Source organism: Battus philenor, unplaced genomic scaffold (genome assembly GCF_028537555.1).
Source record: "Battus philenor isolate CCGP_79_NKW_IND1 unplaced genomic scaffold, ilBatPhil1.0.hap1 SCAF_6, whole genome shotgun sequence".
NCBI classification, from domain to species: domain Eukaryota; kingdom Metazoa; phylum Arthropoda; class Insecta; order Lepidoptera; family Papilionidae; genus Battus; species Battus philenor.
In genome coordinates this window covers 5,900,831-5,919,768 of record NW_027181726.1, presented here as the reverse complement: position 1 = coordinate 5,919,768, position 18,938 = coordinate 5,900,831, and the positions used below count along the sequence as shown (strand labels likewise).

At 34.8% G+C, this 18,938-nt stretch overlaps 1 protein-coding gene across 2 annotated transcripts; it reads left to right on the top strand.

The window, feature by feature from the left end:
• The first annotated feature begins 1,831 nt into the window (after positions 1-1,831).
• On the top strand, positions 1,832-11,971 carry LOC137930539 (uncharacterized). 2 transcript variants are annotated; one of them, XM_068773825.1, is made up of 3 exons: positions 1,832-2,414; positions 2,958-3,147; positions 11,134-11,971. In XM_068773825.1, exons 1-3 carry the CDS (start codon positions 2,042-2,044, stop codon positions 11,309-11,311), a joined length of 741 nt encoding a protein of 246 aa, XP_068629926.1. In that variant the 5' UTR covers positions 1,832-2,041; the 3' UTR covers positions 11,312-11,971. The 2 variants fall into 2 exon arrangements, with proteins under 2 accessions (XP_068629926.1, XP_068629925.1); XM_068773824.1 differs by having other exon boundaries at positions 2,955-3,147.
• The last annotated feature ends 6,967 nt before the right edge of the window (positions 11,972-18,938 follow it).

Genomic DNA, 18,938 nt, shown 5'->3' with positions numbered 1-18,938 from the left:
ATTAAATTACATTAAAACCCAATTAATAAACATGACATCCCTACTTCGGTAACCTTTTTCGCAAGAAAAATTCTCAAAATATTGGCCACCTATTATCACAATTAGCAAATATACCGTATCCTTTTTTTCTGCGAGAATATGCTTCATGGGACAACAAAATATTTATGCTCAACTCATACGTCTACTTACTAAACCCTTACTATCTTCTTGTGATTGCTTTACTGCTTGCTGGTGAAGCTACGGAAACGATTTCGCATACTACCTACTACTACATAATTTTTAAGTTGATAACCCTATTCGTTAATAACTTAAGACAGAGCTGAAGCCCCCCACGGGTTTTAATGCTAGCAGAATTTATTTACCTGCCTTTATGAAGTCTTTATGCACATGCAGCAGATCACCCCGAATCCGTCGTCAATGTTGTAATATTGAAGGTGGGCGGAGTGCATTGCACCATCGTTCAACATCTAGATCTCCAATTGCGACGAGGAGCTCTAAGGTTCTCTCTCTATCTCTTTTTGTTTCTTCCTTCTCCCAACCTACTTCTGCAAATTTATTGCAACTTCTCTGAAGGCAACGCTCGCGCTCCATATCTTTTACTTTCCGCCTAACGAAGCCTGGCTACTTTCCATTTTTTGACGTTTTGTACGTTATGCTTTACGCCTTCTTCTCGTGACTATTGGCACACAATTCTGTTTCTATACAATACAGATTTTTACTGAAGTATCCGTGCTCTATAAGTATTTGTATCGACCGGAAGGTCATGAAACCGTGCCCGATGTTTATCTTAAAAAGCCTTGACAACGCAATTGACTGCTCTTGGATTACTCAGTCTTTCTTTCCAATATTTTAAACCAAATGTCGAACGAGCAACCTCTGCAATTCCCGTTCCTTACTATGGTATTCATTTATGAAGAGTTCCAAGCGCTATGAGTAAAATGGATGCTAATTTTGGATATCGGAGATATTCCCGGGCTCTTACCATTGACGAAAAGGCACTGCTTATCACTATTACACCGGATTCGGAGACCGCCGTAAGGCCGAACCTCGCCTTGATCAGTAGCAATTATCTGGCTTATATCACTACTACCACTACGGAAAGCGTTAGCGCGGTAAGAAGTGCCGGAATCAACTTGAGCAACGTTCCTACGTAGTATGACCGGAGGTTGGCGTCCCTTATGATAAAGGATCCAACCATCCTCATTTCCGACAGACGGTTGGTTCAATAATCCTACAATCAGTGAATTTATATGTTTAGCCGCCGAATCACAGTAAAGGTTCTATGCCTGTTTTAGGAACTGGGCGGTCATTGGTAGCTCCAGCTCAACATGCAGGGCGCCCGTGGCCATACGTATGAAGCTGTTCTGCAGAACCGCTGTCTGTGAAATCTGTGAAACTATCATTTCGATCTTGAGATTGTCTGGTAGAGATCGCCTCGTCCGATAAGACCACATGTTGTACTATCGCTAACTTTCATGCAGCATATTATATCATACTATTTAAAATATATTTTTTTGTTATAAACAGTAGAAATTAATGTAATACTAAATAAGTTATCATTTTTATTAATAGAATTAACTTATTGATGCACAATTCGATTTCGTCTCAAGGCAATTCATGCTTTTGAGATTAAACGAAAGAGAAGTCTATTAGCATGTGCATATTTAAAACGCTACGGTAGAAATACGCCGCTTTCAAAGTTTGCGTGCGAAATCGCAAGTTTAGAAGCATTCTTCTAAACATGCACCGCATCTTCAGGAGCGCAACGATAGCACGCTACCGACGGCCGCAGTTCGCGTGCGCTTGCTTATTCGAAGACGGTTGTTGAAGCGTACGCCCGCGTCTACCTCTCCCGCCAATTTCATAACTCAGTCGCGCGATACGTGATAAGAATTATCATCGTGTTTTCAAGTGGCCATAAACTACATACAAGACCATGAGTGGTTAGGACGTGCAAACTTACGCTAATGGTAATGTGTCCAAATTAAGCTACTGTTACGGTGCGGTAAATGTTGTGACCACTAGACGTATTCAGTTAGTGATGCCGGGACACGCTGGAAGTCCGTACTGGGCGGCAGTGGATTTTGACAGTGAAGGTGACGACGACCAGATATCACAGGCACATCATCGGGTCTATCTCGATCCCTGGGACAATAATGCCATTGGAATGTCACATGGAGAAACTCCTGAATCTAGTTTAGGGGAGCAATTAAATTCTTTTGCCGGCGAACCAGTAAGCGCCAGTTTTTATTACGTACCAACTAAGAATTATGATTCAGGTGAAGATTTTACAGCGCAAAAAAGAATCGTTCCTCCCGAAGAAATACCCGAGTACCCTGCATACGGAAGAAAATCATCTAGGGTAGTAATGGCTGATTATTCCGACATGCCTTTTTATAATCATAGACCTATCCGTGAGTAAAAATTTATTACAATTATATTTCAAATTATTTGACTGTCGTCATCTTTTTAAAAATTATTAAATATGATACAGTAATAATAATATACAGTTATACTAAGACATTTATTTAATTATAAAACGTTTAAAAATGCGTGCAGTTTAATATTGTATATACAGAATGATTGGTAATAATGGTAAAACTTTTTAAGGGTATATGTATAGCTCATTTGTCAACAAAAGTTTTTACACCTCTTTCTAATCACTTGTATAAAATGATCATTTTTATGTACAAATATGTTAAATTAATTTTTATTTTAAATAGGTATTGCGACAGACTAATAACTTAGCAGAAAATAGTAGGATAGTTAACAATAATTAATTTGTACATAGTACGTAACAAGGATTGAAAATTTTTTTGCTATATATACGTTATTTATTACTTCTGAAGCTATTGATTACGACCAGATTGTTCCTTACGTGAATTAACAGAAAATCAGTTATAAATTAAAACTATTTTACCTATAACCGATCACCTGTATAAATGAATTTTCAGCAGAACGGAGGCGTTCAATGTACGTTGAGGAACCCATGTATGTCCCACATCCAATGGTATATGAGACACCGTATGCATATATACCACAGCAACCGGCTTACATGCCCGTACATAAGCCACGCATGTCCCTGGTTCACCAGCAAGAATACATAATGTCCAACCTTGGCTACGGCAAAAATAGAAGAGCATCCAGGTTAGTTCAACTTTCGTATACATTATGAATGCGTATGTATTGCCTTAAGTAACCGGTGCGTCATTCAATGATTGCGTGACCCGTAATGAATATTAAGTTTAGTAAGCAGGTTAAAAATTAATTCATATTCATAAACCTCTGTTATGCCGAATTACCATCGTTTCGTAACCGAGTTTTTTATATTCATGGTCTAATAAATTTTTGTTGATGAATTTCTGGTTATTTACTGGGGCAAAGTATTCAACTTCCTTATAATAACCAAGAGGTATTAGTGAAGAGAAAATCTTCGTATAAACAATCTTTGTTGGAGATAGGCTCCTCGTGCTTTTTCGCTACTGACTGCGCAGGTGGACGTCAGCTTAAATGAGTCTCAGGCGAAACATGACCTAGTAATACATCCCAAGGTTCTCATGATAAACCGTAAAACAATTGACAACTAAAGCTTTTGGCTTTCAGTTTTAATTGTTTTCTTAATAGCTTGATGTTATTTGTAAAATTGCTGTACAATATTTTACAATTTACTTTGTTGAAATTGCAACTAACGAGGAATTAAAAAATGTTGTATCTTGTTACATTTTGTAACAGTTCCTATGATATATAAATATAAAGTATAAATTTTTATAATATTTTATAATTTAATAGCTTACGACAATTTAGAATATATATATTTTTTCACCTGTAGTCGCTTATTATATTTTATCAATTTAAATCCTTAACTATACTTAGGACTGAATACACATATTACAAAAAAGTAAACTGGATAGTTTAATATGAGAAATTTTAAACAACTTCACTTCCGTTCCTTCGTTATTTTCTTTTTCGATCTAATAACTCTGCTAAGCGTTGATTAGTCTTATTATTTCTATAGGTAATTGGCGTGAAGATGAGTCTTGCAAAGTAATTGTTGATTAAATAATGAAATACTTTGCGCGTTACTATATGAAACACATTTTTCTGCCGATAATGATTTTTTGTAGAAAGTAGCAAAAAGCTTTGGCTTGCAAAAGCATTATGTTTACATGAATTGTCATGTCAACACGAAATCGTAAGAAAAACATAGTGCTTTCCAATTCGGTGTAAGTAATGGCCCAAGCCAAGTTTCCTGAGGGAACTCTTGAGCATAGTTACAGTTAGGGGGTCAGTACTGAGTGCCTTTGGCTCCCAACCAGGGGAAGCAATATGCCAACGAGCAAACAACATCTCATAAGAAATAAGAACAAATTTATAAACACAATGACATGTTTTTTTTATATGGCTAACATTGTTGGCCCTGTAAAATTTATGAATTCTTTGTGTCGGTGAATGGTAACACTTAACCTTAATCTTCTCTTAAGGTAATGATCGAAGGCTCCCTGGACTCGGGCCGCTATAAGATATAGCTAACGGGATTCGGAGGCCGCAAATCTTTTAAATCGCTTAGGCAGACACTCAATGGAATGACTAGGATTAAGGATCCACTTCGGCTTAGCCTGTCACTGGAAGACATTACCAGTTAATCATTCCGACTTAACTTAAACGGTTGCTATTATCGGGCTAATATTTACTAGCACTTCAGAAGGCATTAGAGCTAAGAGCAGAAGTAGCAGAAGAAACTCTAGCACGCCTTCTATCTAGAATTATCAGTTAAGGATGACAGATGACATAAATACATTATGTGTTTCGATTTCGAAACCATTATAAGCTTCTAAAACAAACATTGACTTAAAATTAGCATAGATTATTAAGTAATCATTTTACACAACTCTGTTAAGGCTTCTCGAAGAAGGACGCTTTCTCATGACAGTCATGTGAGTTTACATCGAGCTTACATTTCTTATAATTAGCCCGATACTAATTAATATAAAAAGAAAGTTCGTAAGATTTATAAGATTATCAAAATTACAAATTATTACATCAGTATAATAAATAACAATATTTAATTACATATTTTATTTAATTATAATACATAAGAATATATGAAAATATGATTAAACATTTTTTTTTCTTATAAAAAAAAGAAAGTATACAAGTATTAGTAAATTGTATAACAAATGAGTATAACATTGTACTAAATATGCAGTAAATAGAAATACACAAAATTCTTTATAATTCTATTTTAAAATTTACAATAAATTTCGAGTTTAACTAGTTTTGAAGGAAAGAATAGTCTTATTTATTATCTCCCCACTAGGTAAACCTACATCGCGAAAACACAACTATTTTCCTAGTTGCCAGTTACAGTATATATTTCTTTTTGAAACTGGACTTGCCATAAAATTAGTTTCGTACTTACATGTATTTGAATTATTTCTTTTTAGCTTTTTAAGGATGGGGCCGCCAACGACTTTAGAATTACAAATTTTGTAATTTTAAATAATTTCCAAATAAAACTATTTTTTTACTATAATCCGTACAAGGGACGCTGCTGCCTATCATCAGGAAACTTGTTTGTGAGCAGTACCAATCCTATGTTGATGAATAAATACAATAACAAAATTAATTTAGAGTAAGCTATTTAAAAAAATTAAGATTACAATATATATTATTTATGACATTTTCAGCAACTTCATGAGTGCCATAAACTATAGTTTTATTATTTTTAAACTCATAGATAAATATGTCTTTTTTAAAGTCTTTAATATACACATTGATTGGTTATAGGTCTAAAAGCGTTGAAGGGGTGAATGTTTAGTATATTTGTCTGTAAAATTCTTTAAAACTAATACATCTATTTCCAATTAACCTATCTAAAATGATCACTATGACATAGGTAAGATTACTTTTTTTCCTATTGGAATGTGAATGCTCAATAGCATATGGCAACACTGTCTACAGGTACAGATAATAAACAATAATTAATTTTATTATATAATAAACCTAATTTTGTAATAGCTTTTTACGCGTTTCATTTTTTATTATTACTGTAACTATTAATTTTTGGTTTGGATGTATCATATGTTAAAAGACATTAAATTAGCTATACACTTATTCCCTTAAAACTTATACATTTATAACCAACTATCTCGTATATTTAATGAAATTGACAAAATTGATGAGTTATGAATGTTATTATTTCTAATAATAACCATTACAAATTGACCATTGACATTTCAAAGTATTGAACGCTTACTTTACCGATTGATTGCCTAAACCATTATAAAATAGACGCACCTTTATTTGTTACATATTCACATTAAATACAGAGGTCAATGCCAGGAACAAGTTTCTCTGCGTAAACAAGAAACAAGCTAGATTCTCACAGATGCAACTTTCATTTGTAACAAGCAAAAACGGAGTAATGTTCACACGCTTGCTAGCCAACGCGTCATATTAAAATAAAGGACTGACGTCATCGACCTGTCCTACGGTTATTACAATTGTCTCAAAGAAAAATATTTACTAGTCTATTTAGGTTTTTAGCTGATATTACATTACAATTAATATTTAACATTACAGATATTATTTGTAAAAGCTTTAAAGGAGTGAATGTATGGCTCATTTGTTTACAAATAATGTACGGCTATATTTGATTGGTGCTAGACGCTGTTAGCCGTTCTGGCTTTTATAGATTCTTCGGACACAGAAACCGCGGATCCGAAATCCGCGAGCCTGACGTATTGTATTGACTAATTGTTATCTACTTGGTTTTCGGAGAAAGATGTGAACGTTTTCAAATAATGTATCGTGGTTTTAGATATAATAGATATTGTAATGATAATGTATTAAAAAGGCGTTTCCGAAATTCGGATTATTACATTGTTAGCGACTGATTGGACCGCTTAAAACCTTTTTATATTTTTGAGTTTTTTTTTTTTTATATTTGACAGTTTGTGTCGCAAGCGTCCTACATGTGCTTTTGTTTTCGTTCAGTCTATTGTTACGCTTCAATTTACTCTTGTCTAGCTTTACAAATTTATATTTTAATTGCCATTATTTGTATTTATTTATTCCGTTTATACAGTTCGCATGCTCGCCAACAACATATTAAAATTAAATATTGAAACTACATATCCGTACAAACTTTATCCTACCATAAGTTATTGTCCTGTCGCATTGGAATAGAAAAATTAAATTAGTTTAACCTATTTCATAGTGACTACTATGTACAGGTTGAATAGAAGTAGATGTAAAAGCTTTAAAACTTTTTTGTTGGCAAATTCATTTACTTATTTTAAATTTTAATACTTATAACCAATCAACCCGTTTAGTTCTTAAAATCCTCATTCTTAAAAAAGATAAAACTGTTCGAATCGCTTTCTCGCGTATTGGAATAATAACTATGTTTAAAATTTTAATTTCATATATTACGTAGAAATAGAATATATTTGAGTATAATTTAGAAAGTATATCATGCGGAAACGTTACAACGTTTGCGAATTAATGCGTAATTGTAAGTCATAGGCAACTGGTTGATGGTTATCTAATAAAAATTACGGTCACGACGATTACAATTACTACGGGTGAGAGATTGCGATGCGTAGTAAAAGAAAACATAGTTAATACTCGGGGAATCGGTACAAAACTACTTAATTACATACTTATTATCTTAATTGTTTTAACTTTATAAAATAATATTACAAGGTGGCGCTAGAATCGAAACATATAAACAAACAATGCGTTCAATTTGACCACTAAAACAATGAACTTGTTATCATTTCAGCCGATAGACGCACACCGCAAGCCATAGGTCTTTTCCAAAGATCGATGCAATTACCGATTTTTTTAGATTATTTAATATTACTTCGTAATCAAATTTCTCAAATCAAACTGTTATAATATTTAACAAAGATACTAATTACGTACATTATTTTTTAGTGTTATATACAGTATCCAAACTAGGTCAAATCTGCATTTTATATACCAGAGTTCCGGTATATCGCATGGCACACTATAATTGTAAAGGAAAAGAAAGAATGCCTATCAAATACGGTATAGGGTAAAACAGGGTAATGGGGGTCACTTAAGCGAGAAATCAAATAAAAATTAATTATAAAACAAAATATTTATTGCAACCGCCTTTAAATATAATATAACTAATATACTATCAATTGAGATCAGTTTCAATCACTTTGGCAATCAACTTTGAAAATTATTCAAGTTTAAAAAAAAAACAGATTTGACTCCCATTGCACCGATATGCGGGTAATGGTGGTCACCCTGGGGGCAATCAGAGTCAATGAAAATCTAGTACATATCACAGACATAACCTTGAGCTGAGTCCCACCCAGTGCATTCCGAGTGAGCCCATAGACCACATGAGGTACATCTGAACCATATCTCATTGTTTCTGCCGAAATCGTTGCATACTGGGCACTTGTTTCCCACATCTTTTAGCTCATCATCCTCATCATGCTGGCACAAATCGTTAGTACCAACATCAGATACAGAGGTTTCATTCGATTCTTGAAGTATTTGACGCTTTACCTTTTCATGAGTCTTCTTCACTACTTTACTTTTTTTCCCTGACCTTTACCTTTCCATTTATTATTTTCTTTCTGTGTTTCTCCTTTTTTCTTTTCTTTCTTATTTTCTTTTTCTACAAGGTTTTCTTTCAATAGCGTTGAAGTTAAGTGTTGCATGTTGTTTTTTTCGGCATTGTCTTGTATTAATAATACGTGTCTTCTCTGGTAACTTGATTAAATCATGCAATGTAATTTGACTTGAAGTGCTAGGATCTGATGAGTTAATCGCAGACACTGACTGTTTTGGTGTGCTCGGTACTATGCGATGAAGTTCTTTTGATGTGCTCGGAACTGGTGATTATGATTCTTTCGATACATGATCATACGTGGGAAAGGAGTCACCCGACTCTCATTACCCACTTCTACACAAATTAGAAAAAAAATGAATGAAAATAAAACTGTAACATATTAACACGCTAAGAACTGCACATCACAATTTTGAATGTCTAACTAAGCACGTGTGAATGTCTTAATCGTATACTGCAAATTATTCGACACTTACCTTTTAATTTACATTGACGAAAAATTAGATCAGCGGAGCGAAAAAACAAAATACTGCCATATCTCAGAAGTGCGGGCGCCAACTGGTGCGAGACTTTCGAGGCAACGCCTGGGGGCCAGGGCAGGGTAGAGGACCTCATTTACGAGTCGCTCTCGTGTACTGTTTTGTGGATGTGTGGGTGATTCTCATTACCCACTGACTCTCATTACCCTACTCTCCCCTAATTAATAATATTGTCAATACTTATAAATTATTTAAAAAAGAATTGATACATTCGTAAAGAATTTTTCGCTTAGCGTTAGCCAGATTATATAAGTAAGCTATTTTAGTTAGCGATGGAACTATTTCTATTTTTTTTAAATTATGTGTCGGCTTAACAAATACGAAATTAAAAATGACTCTTCTAGCAAAATTCTGGACAATTATACTCTATTTTTTCGTGTATGTGAGTTTTCAATAACAACATAAGTTCTTATCACGTAGTAATATTACTTTTATTCGTCATTAAATTTTGACTGATTCTGAACAGTGAGGGTTCGTTAATAGAGCTAAAACATAGCAGCAGTGCTAGCCTTGGGGTGGAGGACTGAGACCTGTGATCGTAGGTCGCAGAATCAATTACCGGGATATAATTTTATAAAATTCACATTTTTTGCATTAATTATATAGAATTGCCACTACTTACAAATAAGCTTCCAGAGAAAGGGAGGTAGCATTCTCTGCGGATCATGATACCACACTGCGATCGCTAACCTGCTCGCCAAACGTAGCGATTATGGTATAAGGGATATAAAGGTAACTTAGAGGAAGGCCTATGTCATGTTGTGGGCGTGTGTTGGCTTAAACAATAAGTTGCTTGTAATACTTTTCTAGTAATTTTTCTATCACACAGTGTTAAGAGCCCCACCTCGATTATCTATCGACTTTTATAGGTATCAAAGCTACTCTATTAGACATCATACCCTTACTGATCATCAAAAACAATATTTAATTGCTCTACAGTTTCATGCATCTGTTTCCATTTGCACTCGTACTTGACCTGTGTTGATTTACCTCTCTAATTATCCCTTATGCATACTAAAAGACTATACATTACTCTGAGCATATGAACTATTAATTTGTTTGCGTGTTGGATCGTTAATTATAACTGCATCCGATAATTGCAGATTATTCCCTCAATTCACTGTTAACATACTTACAAATAAATATTTTTAATTGTAAGAGGCGGTCCATATAAAACCTGACCTGAAATATTATTCTTCTTAACCGTTTTCCTCTTGTTGTCACATCACGTTACACTTTCTACGATCTCCCCTCGAAATATTACGTCTTAAAAGCGACAACTCTCCCTTCCCCTTTGAGAAAATGGATAATCACATCAACATTTACATTTTTTAATAATAACGAAATAAAATAGAAATCTAAATTTAAAAGCAAGCAAATATTAGGGGTAGCTTACATGCATTTTTAAAAAGTTTTTATTTTTAATCAATAATAAATTCAACTTCGTTATCAAAAACTTTTTGCCATCTAGTATACAAATTTCAATTCCGGAGCGGTAAAAACCAATCAGTTTTTCTGTAAAATATGCCGACAGAAACGACATTACTTACTTTTAATAATATTTTTTTTTACTTTTCAAATCTCCAAGGCCTTCTGAAATACTTGAAATATCGGCACTGATTTTTTTTGATCTGACCCAATGCTGTCAAAGTATAATTTGCAAATTCCGTGATATCAAGTAGGCAGAACACACGTTGCCGCTTAGCCTAAAACTTTTTTTAAAGTTGTGAAGCTCAAGGGATTTCTGGGGAGCCTGGACTCGGACAGTTACAAACTACTATGTCACGTATTTTATGAACGAACCCTAAATTAATATATTATACACAAAAAATATACGAATGAATATGTTCTTGTCGTATTTCTAGTATTCCGAAGTTTTATTTAATCTGCAGGAACAAGATTTTCAATTATTTTTACAATTTGTTTCAACTCTAATTTATGTTTGAAATGTAAGTACTTAAAAGAATTTTTCTTTTTAAGGTTAGCAGAGGCGTACGAGCAATGTGCTTACGAAAGCCTGTCGCCGGAGTATGAGGATTGGGCTCGGCCATTTCCTAAAACGGCTCCGGACAACTTCCACCTTTCAAGATATGGCCATCTGCAGATCGACTATTCTTGCAGCTGGAATTCCCTCGATAGACTTATTCGTAACCAGTGAGGGTTTAAAACAAGAATATCTTTGAACAAAAACAGATATACCACGAAGTTTATTCTATATATAAATAACACAAATGCTAACGACGATTAAACACAATATAATTTTGAATGTGTAGAAAATTCTAGAAAAAAACGAAAGATAAAAAATTAAGAAAATGCCCCAAAGAAGTTAATAATAAAAGCAAATAAATAAATCTTAAGCATGCAAAGGTGAAGTGTAATATACATATAAAATTACATAGCAATAGACTGATAAACAAAGACGGTCGCTAACACTATGCTAATACTTTCAATATCGTCGTATAGGCGGGAAAATATGGTGACGTAACTGGCTAGGCAATGTGAAGACATTACGCCAGACAGTGTAAACACATTGGTATTACGTACACAACCGTCAACTTCATGCAACATATCGGTTAATTCAACACAAAGGAGTCAGGTTTAGTGCGTGGAATCTAGATTTTCTGAACAAAATCTATCCACAACTTTATTTTTAATATAGAAGGAATTTAAATAATAAACAAACTTTATTAATTTGTTTATTTAATTAATACAATATTTAAATTTATTTTTATACAAAAAAATATATAAAATTATTTATATCCTATACTTATATTATTTACTAATCTTGTAATTATTGAATTGATAATTTTCTACAGATAATGAGTGTACTTTAAACTTTATTAATATTTTACTACTGTATACGTTCATGTTAAATTGTTTAAGTAATGGCCAAAGATAATAAAATCTAATAAATTTATTATTGTTTTCTTTCACTACATAATTACCATAGCATAATGAATCTTGAACACATAAATTTCGATATACCGGTAGTCAATATAGCAGAGTTGGAGTGATCAAAGCGAAAGCTACGCTCTAAAATTCTCTTCGGGACAGATTCAAGTGTAAACTGCAGATGCTAGGGTATATTGGTTCCTTTCGTAACCGATATAGCCCAGCGTAATGGTATGATGAAAAGGCAGCTGGCAGGCCACATAGTGGGTAGAAAGGATAGCCACTGAGGATTTATGGGAGCCGGAAGACACGACTCCATTGCTGGCTTTTTTAAGGTTAGAAATACGGGTCGCTCTCTAGCGTCCTATATCTCTGGCTGCTGCCGAGCCCCCGGTAATTGCTGCCCGGTTCCGTCTCCTTAGCAGTCGCCATTTCCCACCATTCCGACACCATGTGTTTTCCGCTTGGGGAGTAAGGGGACGTGTGGGCACTTTCCGCGGTCCGTAATGATTATAACCCACGTCAAGACGATTGCATCATGATGGTATACGGTGAAGGTAGTTCGGAACTGGATACCAAGGTCTGGCACTTGCAAATAAGATCAATCGAGACACGACAGACCTCGTTAAGATAACTTCAGCAGGCCGCTTCTAACCTATTGGGGAAGCCCATGTCCAGAAGTGGACGTCCTACGGCTGTAACTATGATGATGATGAAGATTATCCTTTCCACTACCTGTTTACTGCGATTACCACTTTTTTTTTTCAAAAGAAATGGTCCTGATGCGACATTCTTTTTCCTACATTCCGGCACCCTGTTAAAGCTGTTAGCATACTAGTAGTTGTATAAGTCAGATTGTGATAATGATTCAATATTTAATGATATTGGGTGGTTTATTCACACAAACAGTGAGTTTACAAGTTATTTATTTTAGAATCAATTTAAAATTACTTCCATCACCATTTTGTAGCCAATCAACCGTCAGCCATAACTTTACCATTCTGCGCAACAGCGCTTCAGTATATCATTGATTTCACTATAATAAGATATAAGTTATAGTACCGTATGGATGGCGGTTAAATGGCGCTTTACTCGATATTACCGTTCGATCTTATGGTGTGGTTAACTTTCATTTATCTTCATTAGTTGGAGAGTTAAAACGAGTGCGTACAAGATTATTTGAAAGCATTCACTATGGACTTTCGATTTCTAAGAAAACACTATATTTGCACATATAGTGCTTGATAATTTAGATATTTTAAAATAACCATAATTATTTCAAAACGAATGCAAAAAATAATAGTAACAATAATATTTATAACACTTATATGTGTATGGAACGTAACATATATATTTAAATTTTAATTTGACTAACAAAACCTGTGTACATAAAAAATTTCCACACTGCACAATTATAGTTTGTAACTATGCATGTTACAATTTAAAGCTAACCAATAAAGGTAACAATTACATATGAGAACATTCCTGCAGCAAGTCTCATTATGTGCGTTGTGTGTTAAAGATAGTTATGCGATTGTTTAAATTAGTTACAAAAAGTACTGAGCAGTGGTAGGTCAGCGGTAGAAGTCTGAGACTTGCGATCATAGATAGCAAAGTTGGATGCCCGGAATACGAATATAATTCACACTTTATGCATTAATTACATACAATTGCCACTGTTTACAATCAAGTTTTCAGAGAGTGGGTAGCAGCGTCCTCTGCGTACTGAAATACCACACTGCGATCGCCAACCCGCCTACCGAGCGTGACAATTGTGGTATATCCCCCATAGATACCTAGGCATACCTTGCAGTGGGTGTCTATGGACTGAAACGACACAGATTTTCTTTTCTCTTTTTGTAATTCCTATAACTCTTCTTCGGTGCTTTTCGTTTGTCGATCCATGCGACACCGATTTCGACAACAGGGGCTCATTATGTCCATTTTAGGAATCCCCAATCTAAAAGCATATCTTCATTTAATAACCGCTAAGATCGTCAAGAATTACTGTGTTATGAATGGCTAGACGCGTACCATATGTATAAATAATACGTCAATATATTTTGTCAGATGGTTAAGCATGTTTAGTTCTTTTTAAATATAAAAGATATTATTATACTTATGTGTGGTGCGTAATAGGTAGCTATTTTATACTTTCTTACAGCTTAAAAGTCAATGGATAATGTCGCCCGAGGAAGAGACCTCTTAAATGTTAAAGGCATCAAGTATCACCGGTCTATCCTCAATTATGATAATCGTGAGCTCCACTCACTCAGGAGTGAAGAGGGTTTTCTTGGGAAAATAATACCGGTAGCTCAAATATCCTTCTGAATCAGGTATTTTAAAGGATCTAGTCCCACCGGCTCCATCGAATGAGTAATTTTGTCACTGTCTGAAATATCTACGGTAGGTATGATCCCTGGTGCCCAACCCTCATTTTTTTCCATCTGGGCTTAGGACCGGCTTCGACGAAATTACTAGTCTATACATATATATACACTGGTAATTTATATTTATAAACATAAGCGAATGTGTCGAACGCAAAAATAGAGAACGGCTTCTCCAATTAGGCTACTGTCCATATTTTAGTTATGGCACGAGGAAAATTCTTAAAGACAGAAAATATGGAATAATGGTGATGAGGTACTAACACTTTTATCTTTTCATGCAAATGACAGGGTGAATTAAAACACATAAAATCTAACTAATTTGACGTCAATCGAAATTAAAAAAAAATGCGTGAAATGATGTAATTTGGCAAATAATAAAGTGTACATATAACATTACAATGAAATATTTATTATACAAAAACAACATTAAATAAATCATATTATTTAAAAAAAAAATACTTTTATGAGTAATCATTACATTATTAGAACATCAAACCGACAAATAAGACGATCACTATCAAATCCATTATAAATATCTAATAGATTCAGGCGTTAGCTCGCGGAAGTCCATCCTAACTAAGAAAGGGACTAATATATAGCTACTTCCGCTATGCAGCAGTAGTCGTGCAATGAAGTGCACCGCCCGCCAGCCCGCTGGTAAATGCGCGTGCGGTTAACAATGCGAAATACTACTACCACCGTTAATCTACTCTCTAGACGTATTTCACCCCTCCACGGGTCATCCTCAGATGTTAGACCGAACAGTGCCAAACACCAGTGAGCTCCGTCTCTATTGTCTATTCTATTGTTTCTGAAGATGTTAATGCTGTTAGCCCTATGCCTTTTACAGCTTCATCGGTACTGAGTTCACGGAGCGGAAGGGTCCGTGTGAACTAGATTTAAAATTAGAAACTAAAAGCTGGAGAGGCGCTTACCAGTTGCACGAGGACGCCCGCACGTTGTTAAGGCTCATCACGGTAGAGTTTGACGGGGTGAGTTCCGTCCGTCACCGCTCTGCTAATTATATGATTCCTCTCCTCACTACCACTCAAAGTCACGTGACCAATCACGTGAGTGAATTTTTTTTGCTTAGCGTACGCGTAAGTTATATGTAATTTTACGTAGTAACGTAGTGACGTTTTACGTACAGGAGGAAACTCTCACCTGCTCGTTAAATATAGTTCCAATACCCCCGTGTCTTATTATTTCCAACCGCTCCAACACGGCCACCGCAACCCCTTGTTACAGGTATGTAGCACGTCATAAGAATGACCGTCTAGTTAACTAGGTCCCGGCTCTGATAAGTGTTTAGTGGAATGAGATCTTTCAGGACGATCATTCCTATACGCTGAAATAGGTTTTTTTTATAACGGATGTTAAAACTACAACCAGTTTGACCCACGTATACCCCATCACACCCACCACACTTCAACCTATAGACTCCCGACCTCCTGCCAACCTCGGTTTTCTCTCTGCCATTACAAACCGTACGACGAATAGTGTTGTTAGTTCTGAACGCCACATAAACGCCGTTGTCACTTAATATCTTAAAAACTTTTTCAGATAGGGGTCCTCAATATAATAGACTAGATTTATAGTTATGGACAACGCGTTCAGGTGGCGCTGGGTATAAAAGACCCCTCACCTGTTGGTTTACCTTCTTCTTAGCTTAAAAGCCGCAAAGTTTACAGCAAAAACTTCACATGAGACAATGCTCACTCGGTGTTTGGCACTGATCGGTCTAACATCTCTTAAGGATGCCGCGTGGAGGGGTGAAACACGTGTAGAGTAGATTAACGGTGGTAGCAGTGTTTCGCATTGTTTACCGTCTGCGCACTTATCAGCGGGCTGCCGGGCGGTGCACTTTATTGCTTGACTACTGCTACATAGCGGAAGTAGCTATAAATTAGTCCTTTGATTAGTTAAATCTATTTTATTAATTTGTATCTTTGGACCGCACTAAGTCAGCTAGTTATATATAATAAAGATCATGGTACTAATGAATCTTCATAAAAGTATTGCAACAAGTTATTACTTCGTTATGCAAATGGATAGAAAGTCAGCATATAGCTTAGTTGAATTAAATTTAAGCGTCTGAACATAAAGGCATGACGCAACATAGAATTAATGACGTTATAATTATCATAGCATCTTTTTTCTGACATCGTAATACGAGGTATTGCAACCAAATTAGAAACGGCTAGAAGCAGATAGGCCGATTACATTTAACATTAAAAATAATTGGTGTTACAATATCGTGTTGCGAGTGAAATATTCGAGGACACGAAATTATTAAGCCGTATGTTAGTATTAACAAACTTTTTTGCATTGTTTTGCAAAAAGATATTCTGTTCTTGAATTCGAACAGCACTATACTGGAAAAGAGTAAATATTAGAAATAGCAGGGTTATGTGAATCGTTAGTAAAACATCATAATGATGCGTTTACGGAGCTAAATGTCGGTGGGCGCGTGGTTTCTGTTCGCGGCACTGTTTCTGTCTACCCTACGACTTGGATAGCTTTTTTTTTATGGCCCCCGCTATTAGGAGGCTTTCGTACCCCTATTTTGTTTGGGAAAGGGACTTTATTTACAAACAATTTTTTCAGGGTTTTATCTTTATTCTACACTCACTTTCATTCTTCTCAATTTCTTTTATTCTTTCCTTTTATCCTTCGCAATATCTTGCAATTTTTTTTGTTCTTTCATTCCTTCTTGCTTTCATCGCCTTCCTTTCCTCATCTTTTTTACTCTTAGGTGGCTAGGTACAATTTTATTTCTAATCTTTATTTTATTCTTACATTTTCTATCCTTATCTTTTAATATCACAGGTTTGTTTAGATTAGACTTTTTAATACATTAGAGTCTTGTCTTACATTCTATTATTATTTAATAAGTTCTTTTACATGTGCATATTATTCATTTTGGTTCAAGTTTTCCTTCTTGGTTTTGTTATTTTTTATTGCATTGCTTACCACCCTGCGAGCAAACGACAGAAATGATGGGCGAAGGTTGTCGTCGCCCATCATTAAGGCGATGCTTTCCGTATCTATTTTCATTTTAGTCAACGTTTCCAGGGCACTGCGCATCCCTGCGTGTGCGGGACAATAGGCCACAAGGTAGGCCACGGTCTGGTCCACGCCCGGTTCGCAGTAGCACGAGGGGTCCTCCTTGAGCTTGAACCTGTGAAGGTACTCAGAGAACCCCCCGTGCCCCGTGAAGAGCTGGGCCAAGACCGCGTCCACCCCGACTTTGCAGAGCACGCGATATCTTTAGAACTTGGATAGTTTTAGAACTAAAGTCTTATACAAAAATTTTCGTTATCACATAAAATGATAACTAAATCTGTACTATCAATAAAAATATTGATTTAATACTACCCTGAAAGTGGCTGTAAATGAGATAGTCGATTTTTTTAATTATTTAAAACGTTACTTGCGTAAATTAAAAAAAAATAGTGTGTAAACGTCGCTTTAAATATATTCAATAGTTGAAACCAAATGTAATCTGCCGCTTTCATTTGTTTACAAAAATGCCTTGGAAATATATGTTAACTCTGTCCGGCGAATACAGTACGTCTCGCACAGTTTTTATTTCTTTTAGTTTATACTTATTGTATTCTGTTTTGAATGGCGGCGTATGTACTGTAATTACTTGAGTAACTACAATAATGTTGTGTATTAATTTGACGAGCGTACATGCGAAACTGTATTTTATGTTCCGGACCCCAGTGCACTTTATATTAGGGAGAGAGGAAAGTAATATCGCTTTCTTAAGTTAAATTCACAAGACTGCGTATTTATCAAGTTTTTATTTCTATTCAACAATATATTCACCTTCGTTATCAACAACCTTTTGCCATCTAGTATAAAAATTTTTAATGGTGGAGTGGTAAAAATCAATTGTTTTTTCTGTTAAATATGTCGACAGTAACGAAATTACTTTCCGATCTCCGTAAGATAATAAAAAAATGTGTTGAATATTATTTACTTCTTTTGTTTTGCGGAATAAAATTCTTAGGCTATTAATTTCATATCTATGTTACTTTAGTAGTCCATAAAAATTTCGTAATCAGATATTGTTTTACATAAAAAATGGTTTTAAAATAAACTTTAACCTACATTTCACATATGAATATATAATATATGTTTACGGTATTGCAACACTTATCATTTAATTAATAATTTATAATTCGACCTTTTTCATTTAAATACATTTATATAATAAAATAACATTTTCGTAAAATTTTATATTAGGTCGAGTTTAAATATTGGGTTTAAGTATTGGGTTATTACATTCATAACGTTACAAAATCATCATGGTCGTATGGAAAATAATAAAAAAAGTTTGTTTAAAACAACAGGCGAGTGCCTTTTTTTAATGAGAATGCACTTTACACGGAAGTGAAAGTAAATACTTGGCAATCGTTAAGAGATTTAAACGTGCAATTTATATAAAGATTTACAGAAATCGTAACTTGAATATGTTTAGACATCGTAAAACAA